A 13192-nucleotide genomic window follows, 5' to 3' on the forward strand; every position below is an offset into this window, starting at 1 on the left:
GCAACTCCAAAGCTAAGAAATGATGACTTCCTGCAGAGGAAGTATTATAGCCATATATAATAAACAGCTTTAAGTACGAGGACTGCCTGAAATCTTTGTAAGGCGTCTGTGTTACAAATACTTTTTTCATGGACTTGCATGTTTCTAAACCGTGTAACTCATCACAAAATGCACACCACCTACACCAGATCATATCTATGAAGCATTTCCGTCCTAATAATTGCACTTCATGCCATACCCCTCAAATACATTGTATTTATGTCATCAGTTTATTTACTTGTTTCTCAAATGCAGTAGATTCAAGTTTGTCACAAGGGTACACACATTTTTCTTCTTGCCAGGCTGGTTCCAAATTCACTGCACTGTAAAGATTGAGATTTCAAGACTTTCATGCTTCAGTTTCGACTTTCCAGGCTGCTGTTTTAAGTACGTGAACTCACATAATACGAAGAACAAACGTGAAACAACAACAGAAGAGCAATTAAGCTTTTCTCTCTTAAATTTGCAAAACGCATGGGTTACAGAAACATGAATTTTATTTACAAATACCATTTTTTAAAGTTGTTTAGCTGTTAACAGCAGTACAAGTAAAGGCTATGCAGTCTCATCACACCACCTTATATGCATTTTTAGCACTTAGGTTTGTTTGTTGAAAACATCTTTAAATATGTCTACCATAGAACTCCTGAGGTATCAGTAAGATTTTGTTTCCTTCTCAAGTCACTTTAACACTGTCTTCTGTACAAAAGCAGAGTATAATAATTGAACAAAAACATTAAAAAGACTAATAACGTGAGTCTTGTCACTGTATAAAAATGTACAGCGGCTTTATTGACATATACATTCCATATGTTTACAGCTGTAAGATAGGAGGCACACCCAGTATTGCACTTCATTAAAATTTCAGGCTCAAAACATAACCCAGAAGATTAAATGAAACTGCAGTGTAAAGTTGCAACTTCGGAATACACCTATTTTTGATACCATCATTATATACAAGATTAGATAAATCGTACACCAAAGGCCTTCCTAACGAAACATTCTTAACAGTCAATATTCATATACCAGACAGAACTTTTCATCTGTGATGCAGTCAACTCTTGGGAATACTGTACAGAATTACAAAAAAGTAAGTATACATATAACAATATATTTTTCATAGGTAGGAAGCTGACATTACTCTCATCATCTTGATATAGCTTCCATTTTGGAAATTTTAAAATATGTTGTAGTCCACGTACAGATGCCCACAGCATTTTTTTTCCTTTTCTTAAGTTGAATACATTATAATGCCTCACTGATCAGGAGTCACGCAGCATTTATAGATGTCAAGGGTTCGACTGCTGCATGCAAACACATCATAAGAGTTATTAAATATATTCAAAACATCCTGGTTATGTGTTGGTTCTGCAACATAAAGAGCAGAGCAGCATCCAGTTTGTAGACCAGTTACTGTCATCTTCTGCCTCAGAGAGCACAAAGGTCCCTGGAAGCTTAAGCATGAAAAGTTGTGCCCTGGGGGATCAGAGCCCAAGTATTCAAAATGTGTGAGCATTTCGACAGACACCACATCCTAGTGCAAACTCTTCACCTGTAGGAGGATGCACAACATGTAGAGGACACTCCGTCCCTTCTAGTTGTTTACCTTTCGGACCTACAAAAATGAACAAAACAGTATTTAGTGCAAACGTTGTAAAAATAATCTTTAATGAACATTCATTTAAACTTTGAATAGTAGTACAGTGTCAGTTTGGTTTCATACAATACAATGCTTTAAGTGTGAATAAGCCTGCTATATTTGTACATATGATGACTGGTTCTTAATGCATAATCTCTTAATTGGGAGTGGGTTTAGAAAACACTTCTGTCAATAACAAATATGACTTGCAGAAATAACAAACCAGAATTTTCTGTCTGTCTATTGGATATTATTAGCAGGAATGTTAAAGGTCTGAACTCTGAACTCGAAAGAAAGAAAAGAAAGTGCTATCTAATCTCTGTTTTACGCAGAAAAAATGTTGCCTTTACCTTGAACAAATCTAGATTTAATAATGTTCTGGGTGAATATTTCACTTTAGCTCTCATAATACAACTTGCAGGAATACTGACACAAAGTTTTTCTTTTTATTTCACCTTAACCTAATGGTTTGCGGGGTTATCATGGTTGGAAACTTACATGAAAATAAACAGATTGTGGCTAATGTACATGAACTGAAACTCAAATCACAGGAATTTATATGTAACTTTTGTCTTCATTTTCACACACACAAATTCATGAAGTAATACACTGACCCACATTCAAGGCAATATTCTCTTTTTCTCTCAAATGTACCATGGTCATTCATGAGCCGACTACTTGTTTACTGAACCATTTGCAGTCTTCAGTCAAACTTTGTAATTGTTGCCACTCATTGTGGATTTCATAACAAAATGCCTGTAAGACTTACTGAGCAACTCCTGATTCTCTTGTTAGTGGATGACAATTTCGTAAAATACTTGCTTACACACATTTCATTATTAAAAGCAATACCATGACTGGACTCTGAGGGAAGCTGTTATCACTCATTTAAGTGTTTAAACAATATCTTACTCCACACACAGAAAACAATTACAAACAACAATACAATTAACTCATTATTATCTAAAACTGAAAATTGTGTATGGCTGCAAATCAAACAGAGCTGAACTTCTGCTGCAAAAAAGAAATGTAACTATTACTTACACATTTTGAAGAGTGGAATACAATTATCTCATCAAATACACAAAAGGGAGCTAGGTTTTGTGACAGTGTGCGTCGGCCCCATGCTACTGGGCCCCACTGGGAGCCTTTGAAGCCGACACCTCCAATAATCATGACTGGGATGAGGTCAGCAAATGAGGATAAACACACACAAAGTAAGGGGATGGTGAAAAAGTGCTTTTATTAAGAATAAAGTCAAAAAGTGTTCAAAAGGGCAGTGCTTAAAAATCTTCATCAAATAGATAGTCCATACAAACAAAGTGCTCTGGAGGTTAAAGACAATGGCTTAAATAATCCATTAAAATGAGGTTAAAACACGGCACTCCTTTAAAACAGCCATCTTCTCATCTTATCCTAACCGGACCTTGCGGCTGCCTACTATCTTTCTATGGGTCCGAGTCCTTGACACTCCATGGTTGTAACAAGGCACCCACTCCAGACCCAAAGTTTGGGTCCCCAAAGGCCATGGCGCTCATAATGGGGCTCCCCGTATTCTGATGCCTTCATGGACTTCTGCAGCAAGCTGCCTGGACCACCTGGTCACTACAGCTCCCAAGTCACTTAGCTGGAACGATCCTCCAGGACAGCCCCCTGAGTGGTGTTCACCTGCTCTCTGGAGGGGCTCTCCTCACAGCTGCCTGCCTCATGGTTTGCTCTCTCACTCCTGTCTTCCTTTTTCTTTTTTTTCAACTTCCGCTATGATGTCTGTTCTTTTACTGCACTCCCTTTTCATATGCTGGGGTACGGTTGCAGGTGTCATTGCCTGATTGCTGCCCTGGGCTGATAATGTGAAAATTAGACCATCCACACATGCTGGCAAAGCAATGCACAGTTGGCTGACTGGCTTGCACCAACCCGGAGACGAGCCGTCTTCTTGGATAATTGCTTGTACCTGCTCAACTTCCCAGCATTAGGGCGTCCAATTATTTACTTATTTCAAACAGCCACTTTTTTTCTGAGCCATAGACCCCCCACACCGCTGCATTATGATTACAAAAATGTATATTTTCTGCTGGGTCAAAAATATCTGAACTTAAAGAAATAAACTACATATTTTGGGAAAATTATAACACTTTAAAGTCCTGAATTTGATAAAAACAAGACCCAAATAACTAGTTTTATTACTTAAGATATTAAACATCTAGATGAACAACCGATTCTTTCTTAAATCTAAGAATCTGTAAAATGATTTTAAATCATTTAAAAAAAATAATCATGTTCCTTCTTTAAAAGCTTCAGGCAGATTTGTTCCTGGTTGTTCAGGTTAGCCTAGCCACACTTGGCTAAATTTGACAAAAAATTGACAGCTCAATTTTCACATAGTGCCAGAGATTTTCAATCAGACTGTGAGATCAGCACCTTGGCAGGGTGACTGTAGGACACTCACTTTTCTGTCCTTGAGCCACTCCAAGGTTAATTTGGTCTTGTGTTGGTAATCACTCTTCTGTTAAAAAATTAACTTTTGCCCAATATTTTGTGTATGCATTTTGTTAACAAAAAATATGCCTATATATGTCCTCTGTGATGAAAATATAGAAATAGTATAATATTTCAGTCTCTCCCCTACCTACCCTTTCCAGAGTGTTCCTGATTATATACAGGTACAATGAAATAATTTTTTTTTTACCTGGATGCATCTATGTCATTTATGCAGAATATGAAGAGACATGGACTGAAAAGATGATCTATTCTCCTTCCTTTGTTATCTTCTACCAAGCCTTTTATACAAAGTGCAGATACATGCTATAGTTTTCCTTTTTGCATTGGTATTAGTTTATTCCATTGTTAGGAAAGAAGCACAAACATTTTTCACAAACATGATTTTCACACTGTCTTCTTACCTTTTAAACGTTCACATTTTCCTCTATAACATTTTTTATTAGTAATCGAGATATTGCCACTTGTTTACAGAATACAGATGTGTGACCCTTCTGTATTTATTTTAAGGCTGACGAGAAGTTTTAAAACACCAACCTGCAGGGCAACGTGGGAGTTCCTCCTTTGGGATACTGGTCATTCGCTGAAAGTCATCATGACATGCGTTACAGAAGTGTGTCGTACCAAAGCAAAAAAACACAGCCACAGAACAACAATAACGGCATTTGTATTCCAAGAAATCTGTACCATGTTTGGAGCACATCTAAAACAAATTAAAAAAAAACATAGAAGAGTGAAATTGTGACTTCAACTGTACCAAAAAGAGGACATAACAACAATCACCCTAACAAACAATGTTAGTTTTTGATTTCAAACTTTTATGCATATTCTTTTTTCTTAAATACTGTAAACTCAAAGTGCTTTAAACAAACCATTCTTGGTTCACGGACTTGGGGTTCAAATCTCAGTTTTTAGCAAGCAAAAAAGTAATCTCTTATCATTTCTGAAAAAAAAAAAACAAAAACAAATGTGACAGCTAAATGCATCCTGTTGCATCCTGGGAGGCCCTTGAACCTGCCACTTTCTGTACCGCAATCAAGATAAGCAGATGAGGACATATTCATCCAGACAACGGGTAGGTGCATGAAGTGATTAGTGCTTTTATTAAAATCTTTCAAAATAAAGCAGTGTTTCAAATTGCAGTGCAATCTTACATAATTAAATAACCCGTAAAAGAAAGTGCAATCGTGGAGGTTAAAACATGTTCAATAAATAATCAATACAAACAAGTTAAAACATGACAGGATTCTTCTCTTTAAAAAAATCACGGTCCTCGGTGCTTCCCTTTAAAACAAACATCTCTCCAGGTTTTACAATTCACATCTCACAGGGGGAAGAGACATCTTCCAACTGGCACAGATAACATTTAATCCTGCTAGTGTCCCTGCTGCCTACCCCATGACAATTCAAGGGACGCTGCAAAGCCTCATCCCCTTTGGACTCTTGCTACCATTCCCCAGCCTTTTGGTGGAGTCCCTCCAGAGAAAGCTTGCTTCTGCTCCCATGTTCAACAGGAGCAACCCTCAGCCCCTCGAGTGCCAGCCACACGGTCCTTTCCCAGGACTCCATTCCCGCTTCCATTCGTCTCACACTGGCTCCCTCCTACCCTTTTCTCCATCCTTTCCTTGCACTTCCATGCTTCTTTTCTCCTTTCTGTCTCATGCAGGCTCCTTTTACCTCTACTTCCTAATATGGTACATGTGAGAAGTAATCTCCTCCATGGCTTCATTGAGGCGCCTGACTGATCCGCCCTCCTATGCACATGTGTGTGGAGCAATCGGCCTGCACCTCAATTAAACGCGGATCAAAATGCACTCGTAAATACCTGTACCTGATTGGAGTCCTGCACCCTTATTTATTGAAAAAGTTGCCCTGCACCACAGACCACTTATTACACTATTATTCAAGTGAACCCTAGTGTGTCTTTTTCTGTAAAAGAATATACAATATACATTGTAAATGTTATGGCAGCTTTAAAATAGTGGCATACCCATCAAGTAGTTCCCCAATTACTACTTAAGTAAACTAAATTCCACCAGAGTAACAGGGGTGGGGTTGTTATAATTTTGGGGGGATTTCAGCACAGAGTTTTTAAAGGATGATATTCTTATAGATTACTCAATTTCTTTCTAAATACAAAAGACCCAATTCTTCAAGTATGATCTTATCTTGGGTGCTACTTTTAAAGACAGGTAAATAAAACATGCCAGAATGCCTTGCTTATACTACTACGGGAAGTCTGCATGGTGACCACAATGCAAACCACAAACTGTCATTGGCAAAAATGCATGTATAATTATGGCACCCTGTTTGATCAACGCGTTGATATTCACCTAGTCAGCAGGTGACAATGCTTGGTCAATGTTGCATACCTAACAACATCACAGCAAAGGACCCGGGACTCTTCTGATGAAAGAACAGTTGTGCCAGAGGAGAAGGTGGCATCTCAGACCAATTAAACAAAAGTGACGAAAGAAGAGAAAGTGAATATTCTTGTAAGTGGGTGACCTACATAATGAACAGATGCAGTACAAATATTTTTGAATGTCTTCCTTTTGTTTTGATGACCTCTTGCATCATACTACAACACATATAATCAGCCTCTCCTCAAAATTCACCACTTTGGACACGCAGTGGCACTTCCAAAATTACAGGTCTGTGTAAGGCAATGTTTCTTAATCAGTGGATTGTGCCGCAGGTGGGCTGCGAGTGGGTCACCTAAGCCAGTGTTTTTCAGCCTCTGAGCTACAACCCGCATTGCCACTGTTGGTTCGCGAGTGGGTCCCCTAGTGCTTAAGTGATTGGTAGCACTAGGTGACATGTCTTCCTTTTTGTAAGTGAGCTTATGGGATTGTCAATGAATTTAAATACGAAAAACTGGGGTGTGGGACCATAACAGATGAGAAACACTGGTGTAAGGAAATCAGTGTGGGCCAAATGCATAAGAATTAGCTATGTGGAGCAGTGCTGATCAAAACTTGTGCGCCCCTATGAAGAAAAAAAGCTGGTTTTGGAAATTTCTAGTATATTATTACCCTATTGTTGTCCTATGACCCTCAGCAATAAGTACGAACTCAAATCAACTGTATCGCAATGTTTATCATTTTTATTTGATTTTCCACAATTTCTTTTAAACATTATATAGAATTCACAAAATCTTCAGCACTCTGGTAAGCATGGCTTCGTCGACTCTGCCTATGTCACCTGGCGGTGACAAGTGTGAGAAAAAAATGGTGCAAGGATCATAAATGGAAGAGTTTAGAACTGGTAGGTTTAACACTTCTGTTTGAAAATGGCTTGGATTTCCTTAGGCTGGCATTCAGATACCTGCAATAACTAATAATTGACATCACACCAGAAGTCAGACATCTGCATAGTGTAAATCCTCATTCATCCATTTAACAATGCCCCTATTACTGAAACGTCATAAGTGGAAATAAAAATCACAGCCTTTGTAGTTTATTTTGTGTGTATTATTCAAACTTTATGTATCGGGTATGGGATAAACTGCATTCTGACCTTTTTTCATTCTGAGTTTGCATTTTTGCATAACAGAAAAATGTATCCTTCTAATTAAAAAGGATATTCAAAGTATCTATCTATCTATTCTATGTATTGTGCATCATAAACCTTTATGACCCAGGTGTGTGGAAGACTGGGTAATAGTATTCACACTCTGGGGAAAGCTGGTGGTAGCATTGAAAATGACTGTTTCACCACCAGTTGAACCTGCTACACCCTTCCATATCTGCTCCTGCTGTGCACACAAGTCAATGGCTTCACCATATAATAAAATATAAAATTAATTAAATAAAAATCTGATTTGATAATGAAAATTTTAAACAGGGATATGTTATTTCTTTGTTTATTGACATTGAAAATGAAAGTAAGGATTTACTCCGTTTCCACAGAAATATAACTAGACTATTCATAATTTCAAATGCCTAGTAATGTCCCTATGTATATAACGTAAAGAAGTAAGGATTTAAATAACTGTTAAGAGCAATGGATGCAAAGTATGAGTTCCATTTGGCTGTATGTCAAATTGGCCACATGTCAGTCAAACTGTATAGCTAACTGCAATCGATGCTCTGTGGGTCTGGTGTGGGTCACCAATACTCATACCCCAATTCCGGTACGTAGTATGACAAACCGTTGTTCGAGTTTTGGCGGCTGCATGCTGGGTCTGTGTAAGGCAGTGCTTCTCAAATCGTGGGGCGCACCCGACCTCGGGGAACATGCTTTTTTATTTTTCTTTTATTTTTTTTTTGAATTTAGAATGCACTTTAAATCTTTTCTGTTACATTTAATAAAGCTATTCTTTGTTGTAAATTGGTCCATATTTCTTTCTTTTTATTCTCTTATACGTTAATAAGGATACAGTGTTATGCAGAGGTGTACTTATAACAATTTTATAGACAAATGATACTATTTATAGTCGCGCGGGGGGCGAGATGTTTTCTTCTTCCTAGGGGGGGCATGACAGAAAATAATTGAGAAGCACTGGTGTAAGGGAAGGCAGCATGGGCTGAATGCATTAGAATTAGCCACGTGGAGCAGTACTGATCAAAATAAACCTTAAAGGGCGCTCAAAACATTATTATTATTATTTCATAGGGTATCATAACCAATCAATTTCTATCATCTAGATGGAAGAAAAAAGTTTGAACCAGCTACACAGATTGGAAGCAAAAGAGAAGTTCCAGTTGCGTGACTTCAGAAAAAATACAGACACAAAGCACAAACATTATTACTAACGTTCACCTTTCTGTTGATTTCCATATTTTTGTTGTTCACCATCTCAAAAACATTTCTAAAAAAAATAGTGCATTTTAAAATTAAATATAAAATGCAGTACTTACTATACATCATTACTTGTATGAAAGTGTTTCTCCAAGGAAAATATTTGATGCAGCTCATTACCTTACACAGCAAAAGGTATATACAGACCAAGGTCTTTTTTCCGAGTAATAATTGTTTTCATGAAAAGTTTAGTTTCTCAGCCTTTAAAAAATATATCAATGAACCTCTTACTGATAATGAAGGTAACTCCAATGAACCTGAGAATCTATGCAATTAAGAAACATTGACTGATCATCTACTGTAGCCCAATCAGTGACCCCAAGATTGTAACTCTGTGAGCGCAATTATATTTTTTTATTTTATTTATAGCAGTTTGTATAAATATATTGGTACGAATATAGTACAGGAAATAGTACAGGAAGGATGACAGTTGTTAGACTGGTACCTCTGCAGTTTCACCACCTCTTTTCTCACTGCTTATATACAAAGTGAATCATTCTATGGTGGACAGCGCTGCCTGAAGTATGTGGTAAACAACAGGTGTACTGCCAGCAGTGGCTGGTTTTGGCAATGTCTAGAACATTAGCCTATTGTCTTTCTATGGCCCTTGGCTTTAAGCACAAATGCTCTCAACTCGGTGACCATTTCTGATAATTTTGTGTACATAACAAAAAGACCATGCATAACCACGACACAATCTTTTAAAAATCAACTATTTACTAAAATATTTTCTTTCAAGATGATTATGCTTAAATTGTGGTTGTACAGTGCTATGCACTCATATACAACAAAACAATACTATAAAAAGCTTCAGGTAACTTCCACCACATATACAATATATATCCAAGTGAACTTGGACTATCAGATTTGCAAAACTGGTAGCACAGCAGACTATCATATGCATTTGCATTATGTCCAGGCCTGGTCTTTAATTAAACAAATCTGTCCCTTTATATTTCTTCAAGACCTACCGTATTTTTCGTACTTTCCAAAAGTGGGTGGAAATGTCTGTGCATCTTATGGAGCAAATATTGCATCACAGACTGTGATGTGTATTACCTGATAAAAGTCAACATCCAGGGGTAGAGGGCGACAATCAGCTGATAATGGCGACAAAAATCACTGTTACGTTACAGGCATTACCTCTCTGCTCGGAGGAATGTTAAGACTCATTGACTCAGTATCTAATCCTTGCATATGCATGACTTACGAAATTTAAATAAATGTAAACAAAGGAAAGATGGCATCAACATCTCATGAGGGAGCGAAGCAAGTGCAAAAAACAAAATACTCAGCAGACAATGTTTTGCGCATTATCACTGAGTCGGACTCGGATTTTTCAGAATATGATTTTGTTGAGAGTGATCAGGAGATCAAGCAAGAAAGTGTGAAACTGGTATCAGCCGATGGGACACCAGGCAATGCCACCCCAGCTGATCAGCTACCAGCTGAGAGCATTTGTGCAGCCAATGCACCTGCGGCAAGGTTTGTATGGGAGGAATACCCAGACATTGATCCGTGGGAGCCAAACTGGCTACTGGACTTCACAAGACAGCATGGCTTGCTGTTAGACACAACAGATTACCAGCTGCTAGACTACTTCAGGCTGTTCTTTCCTGAGGCTGCCTTTCAGCTACTGTCAGATGAGAAAAACAGGTATGCAGAGCAATTCTTTGAATCACGGACTGTGCTTGCACCGCATTCTCGTTTTTCAAAGTGGAAACCCACAACAAAAGACAAGATGAAGGGCTTTGTGGCATTACAAATTGAGATGGGACTAGACTGGCGATATAACTTCAAGGAGCATTTGTCCAAACGTGTCTTGTCCCCTGGTGGCTTTGGGCAGATTATGCCACGTGTGAGCAACTGAGCTTCATAAATTCTGAGACTAACGATGAGGAGTTCTTGGGGTTTCCAGAAAACTAGAAGAGTACTTGAACCTTAAAGCCTCTCCTCATTTGTTAATGAGAGTGATGATTGTTCTTAATACCGCTGTTGACTTTACATGGTTGAAATATTATGCTGCTATATTTTATTAAATATATTAGTACACCAATTGGTTCAGAATATTTTTTTTTCTTGTTGTCCTCCTCTAAATCTAGGTGCGTCTTATGGTCAGGTGCATCTTAAGGAGCGAAAAATTCGGTAATTTCCTGGGTGAAGTCAAACTTGTCAGTTTTTGTGTTTCAGAACTCTTGGAGAACACTCTGTTATATTGTTAAAACTTTGTTATTGCTTAGCCTACTAATTCAGAATTGGAATATTAACTGGCCCTACAATGTAACTTGTAGATGGCATTACATTGGCCAAAGTACCTTTCAAATATATAACATATGCGCTTTTACTGCACATCATCATATTTTAGGTGTTATATATATTGAATATTTGATTGGCTTCAAATACTTAATGAAGAACACAAATTTAACATCTGCAGGTTTGTATTTAGCAATGAAATATGCAGTTGTGCTGATCCTGCTAACTAGCATAATCACAGTGCTTTGTACTTCGATGCAATAAATTCATTGTGGGCAGGAGGGGGAGTATAGGAACCTAATCAAGGACTTTGTTAAAGGGTGCAACTCAAACCACTTACAATTGAACACCAGCAAAACCAAGGAACTGGTGGTGGATTTTACGAGGCCCAGGCCCCTCATGGACCCCGTGATCATCAGAGGTGACTGTGTGCAGAGGGTGCAGACCTATAAATACCTGGGAGTGCAGCTGGATGATAAATTGGACTGGACTGCCAATATTGATGCTAGAGAGATGTACTAGAGAGGACAAAGCCGACTATACTTCCTTAGAAGGCTGGCGTCCTTCAACATCTGCAATAAGATGCTGCAGATGTTTTATCAGACGGTTGTGGCAAGCGCCCTCTTCTACACGGTGGTGTGCTGGGGAGGCAGGATAAAGAAGAGGGATGCCTCATGCCTGGACAAACTGGTGAGGAAGGCAGGCTCTATTGTAGGCACGGAGCTGAACAGTTTGACATCCGTGGCAGAGCGACAGGCGCTGAGCAGGCTCCTGTCAATCATGGAGAATCCACGGCATCCACTGAACAGTATCATCTCCAGACAGAGGAGCAGCTTCAGCGACAGACTGCTGTCACTCTCCTGCTCCACTGACAGACTGAGGAGATCGTTCCTCCCCCACACTATGCGACTCTTCAATTCCACCCAGGGGGGTAAATGTTAACATTACTCAAAGTTATTGTCTGTCTGTTATACCTTCATTGTTATCACTCTTTAATTTAATATTGTTCTTTATCAGTATGCTGCTGCTGGAGTATGTGAATTTCCCCTTGGGACTAATAAAGTATCTATCTATCTATCTATTTTATTTTGGCATTAACAAACAAGGTAGCTCATTTCATTACCAGTTCAGACAAGCCAAAGTAACCACTTCATCCAAAACTTTCCTTGATTTTTACTTGGTACAACTGTTAGAATTGCCAGTGTACACAGTTCTATATGCATTACAGTGGATACATACAGGGTTTCACCCTGTGCCTCTCAATTGTCTAAGCCAGATAGAAAATGGATGGATGAGATTAGACAGTAGTCCCTGTGGACTATGATATGTGTGTTAACTCTTTTAGGGCAAATTTTTTTTGTTTCTTTTCTCCAAGGGCTGAATATTTTACCAAAAACTGTTTTTAAAAAACTACACAAAGCAATTGTTTAACATATCAAATCAACAAAAAATATTTACTTTTGACAAATGTTACTGTCTTGCATGTTGTATGAGCCTGCATACTCTATGATTTCACATACATATCATATACATATTGCAGAGCAAAGTCCTGCAAAGTATGAAATCTCTCAAAGCAGCCAACTGCATGCACTGCCACATTGCACTCCTTACAATATGTGTTGCACTGGTGTTTCCTTTTCAATTGTCTGTTGTTGCACTTTCTCACATATATTGTTAGTGTGTACTATAGAGAGACCAGTCACCCGTTTGACATCGTGCCATGCCACTGCCACCAAGTTTTCCGCCCGCATGAAAACCGTATTGTCACCTCTTTTCATCTTTAGCGTGTCTGGCTTCAACTGTGAAAGCCTATGTCTCTTGTTCACCCTCAATGCACCACAAGCTCCAATTCCCCTGTTCTGTAGCTCCATGAACAATTCTGGGCATATATAAAAATTATCCATGTACACAACATGACCCAAATGTTCATAGCCCTGAAGCAGCTCCAGCACAACCTGA

At 38.5% G+C, this 13192-nt stretch overlaps 1 protein-coding gene across 1 annotated transcript in view; it reads right to left on the reverse strand.

Annotated features, from left to right (window-relative positions):
- Positions 1-518: 518 nt before the first annotated feature.
- The window catches only part of mycbp2 (MYC binding protein 2), a 503803-nt gene continuing 491129 nt past the window's right edge, over positions 519-13192 (reverse strand). Inside the window, 2 exon segments of the mRNA XM_039745368.1 lie at positions 519-1654; positions 4715-4880. Of these exon segments, the coding sequence (XP_039601302.1) occupies positions 1539-1654; positions 4715-4880 (282 nt within the window). The 3' untranslated portion in view covers positions 519-1538.

The sequence above is a fragment of the Polypterus senegalus genome, chromosome 2, assembly GCF_016835505.1.
Source record: "Polypterus senegalus isolate Bchr_013 chromosome 2, ASM1683550v1, whole genome shotgun sequence".
Taxonomy (NCBI): domain Eukaryota; kingdom Metazoa; phylum Chordata; class Cladistia; order Polypteriformes; family Polypteridae; genus Polypterus; species Polypterus senegalus.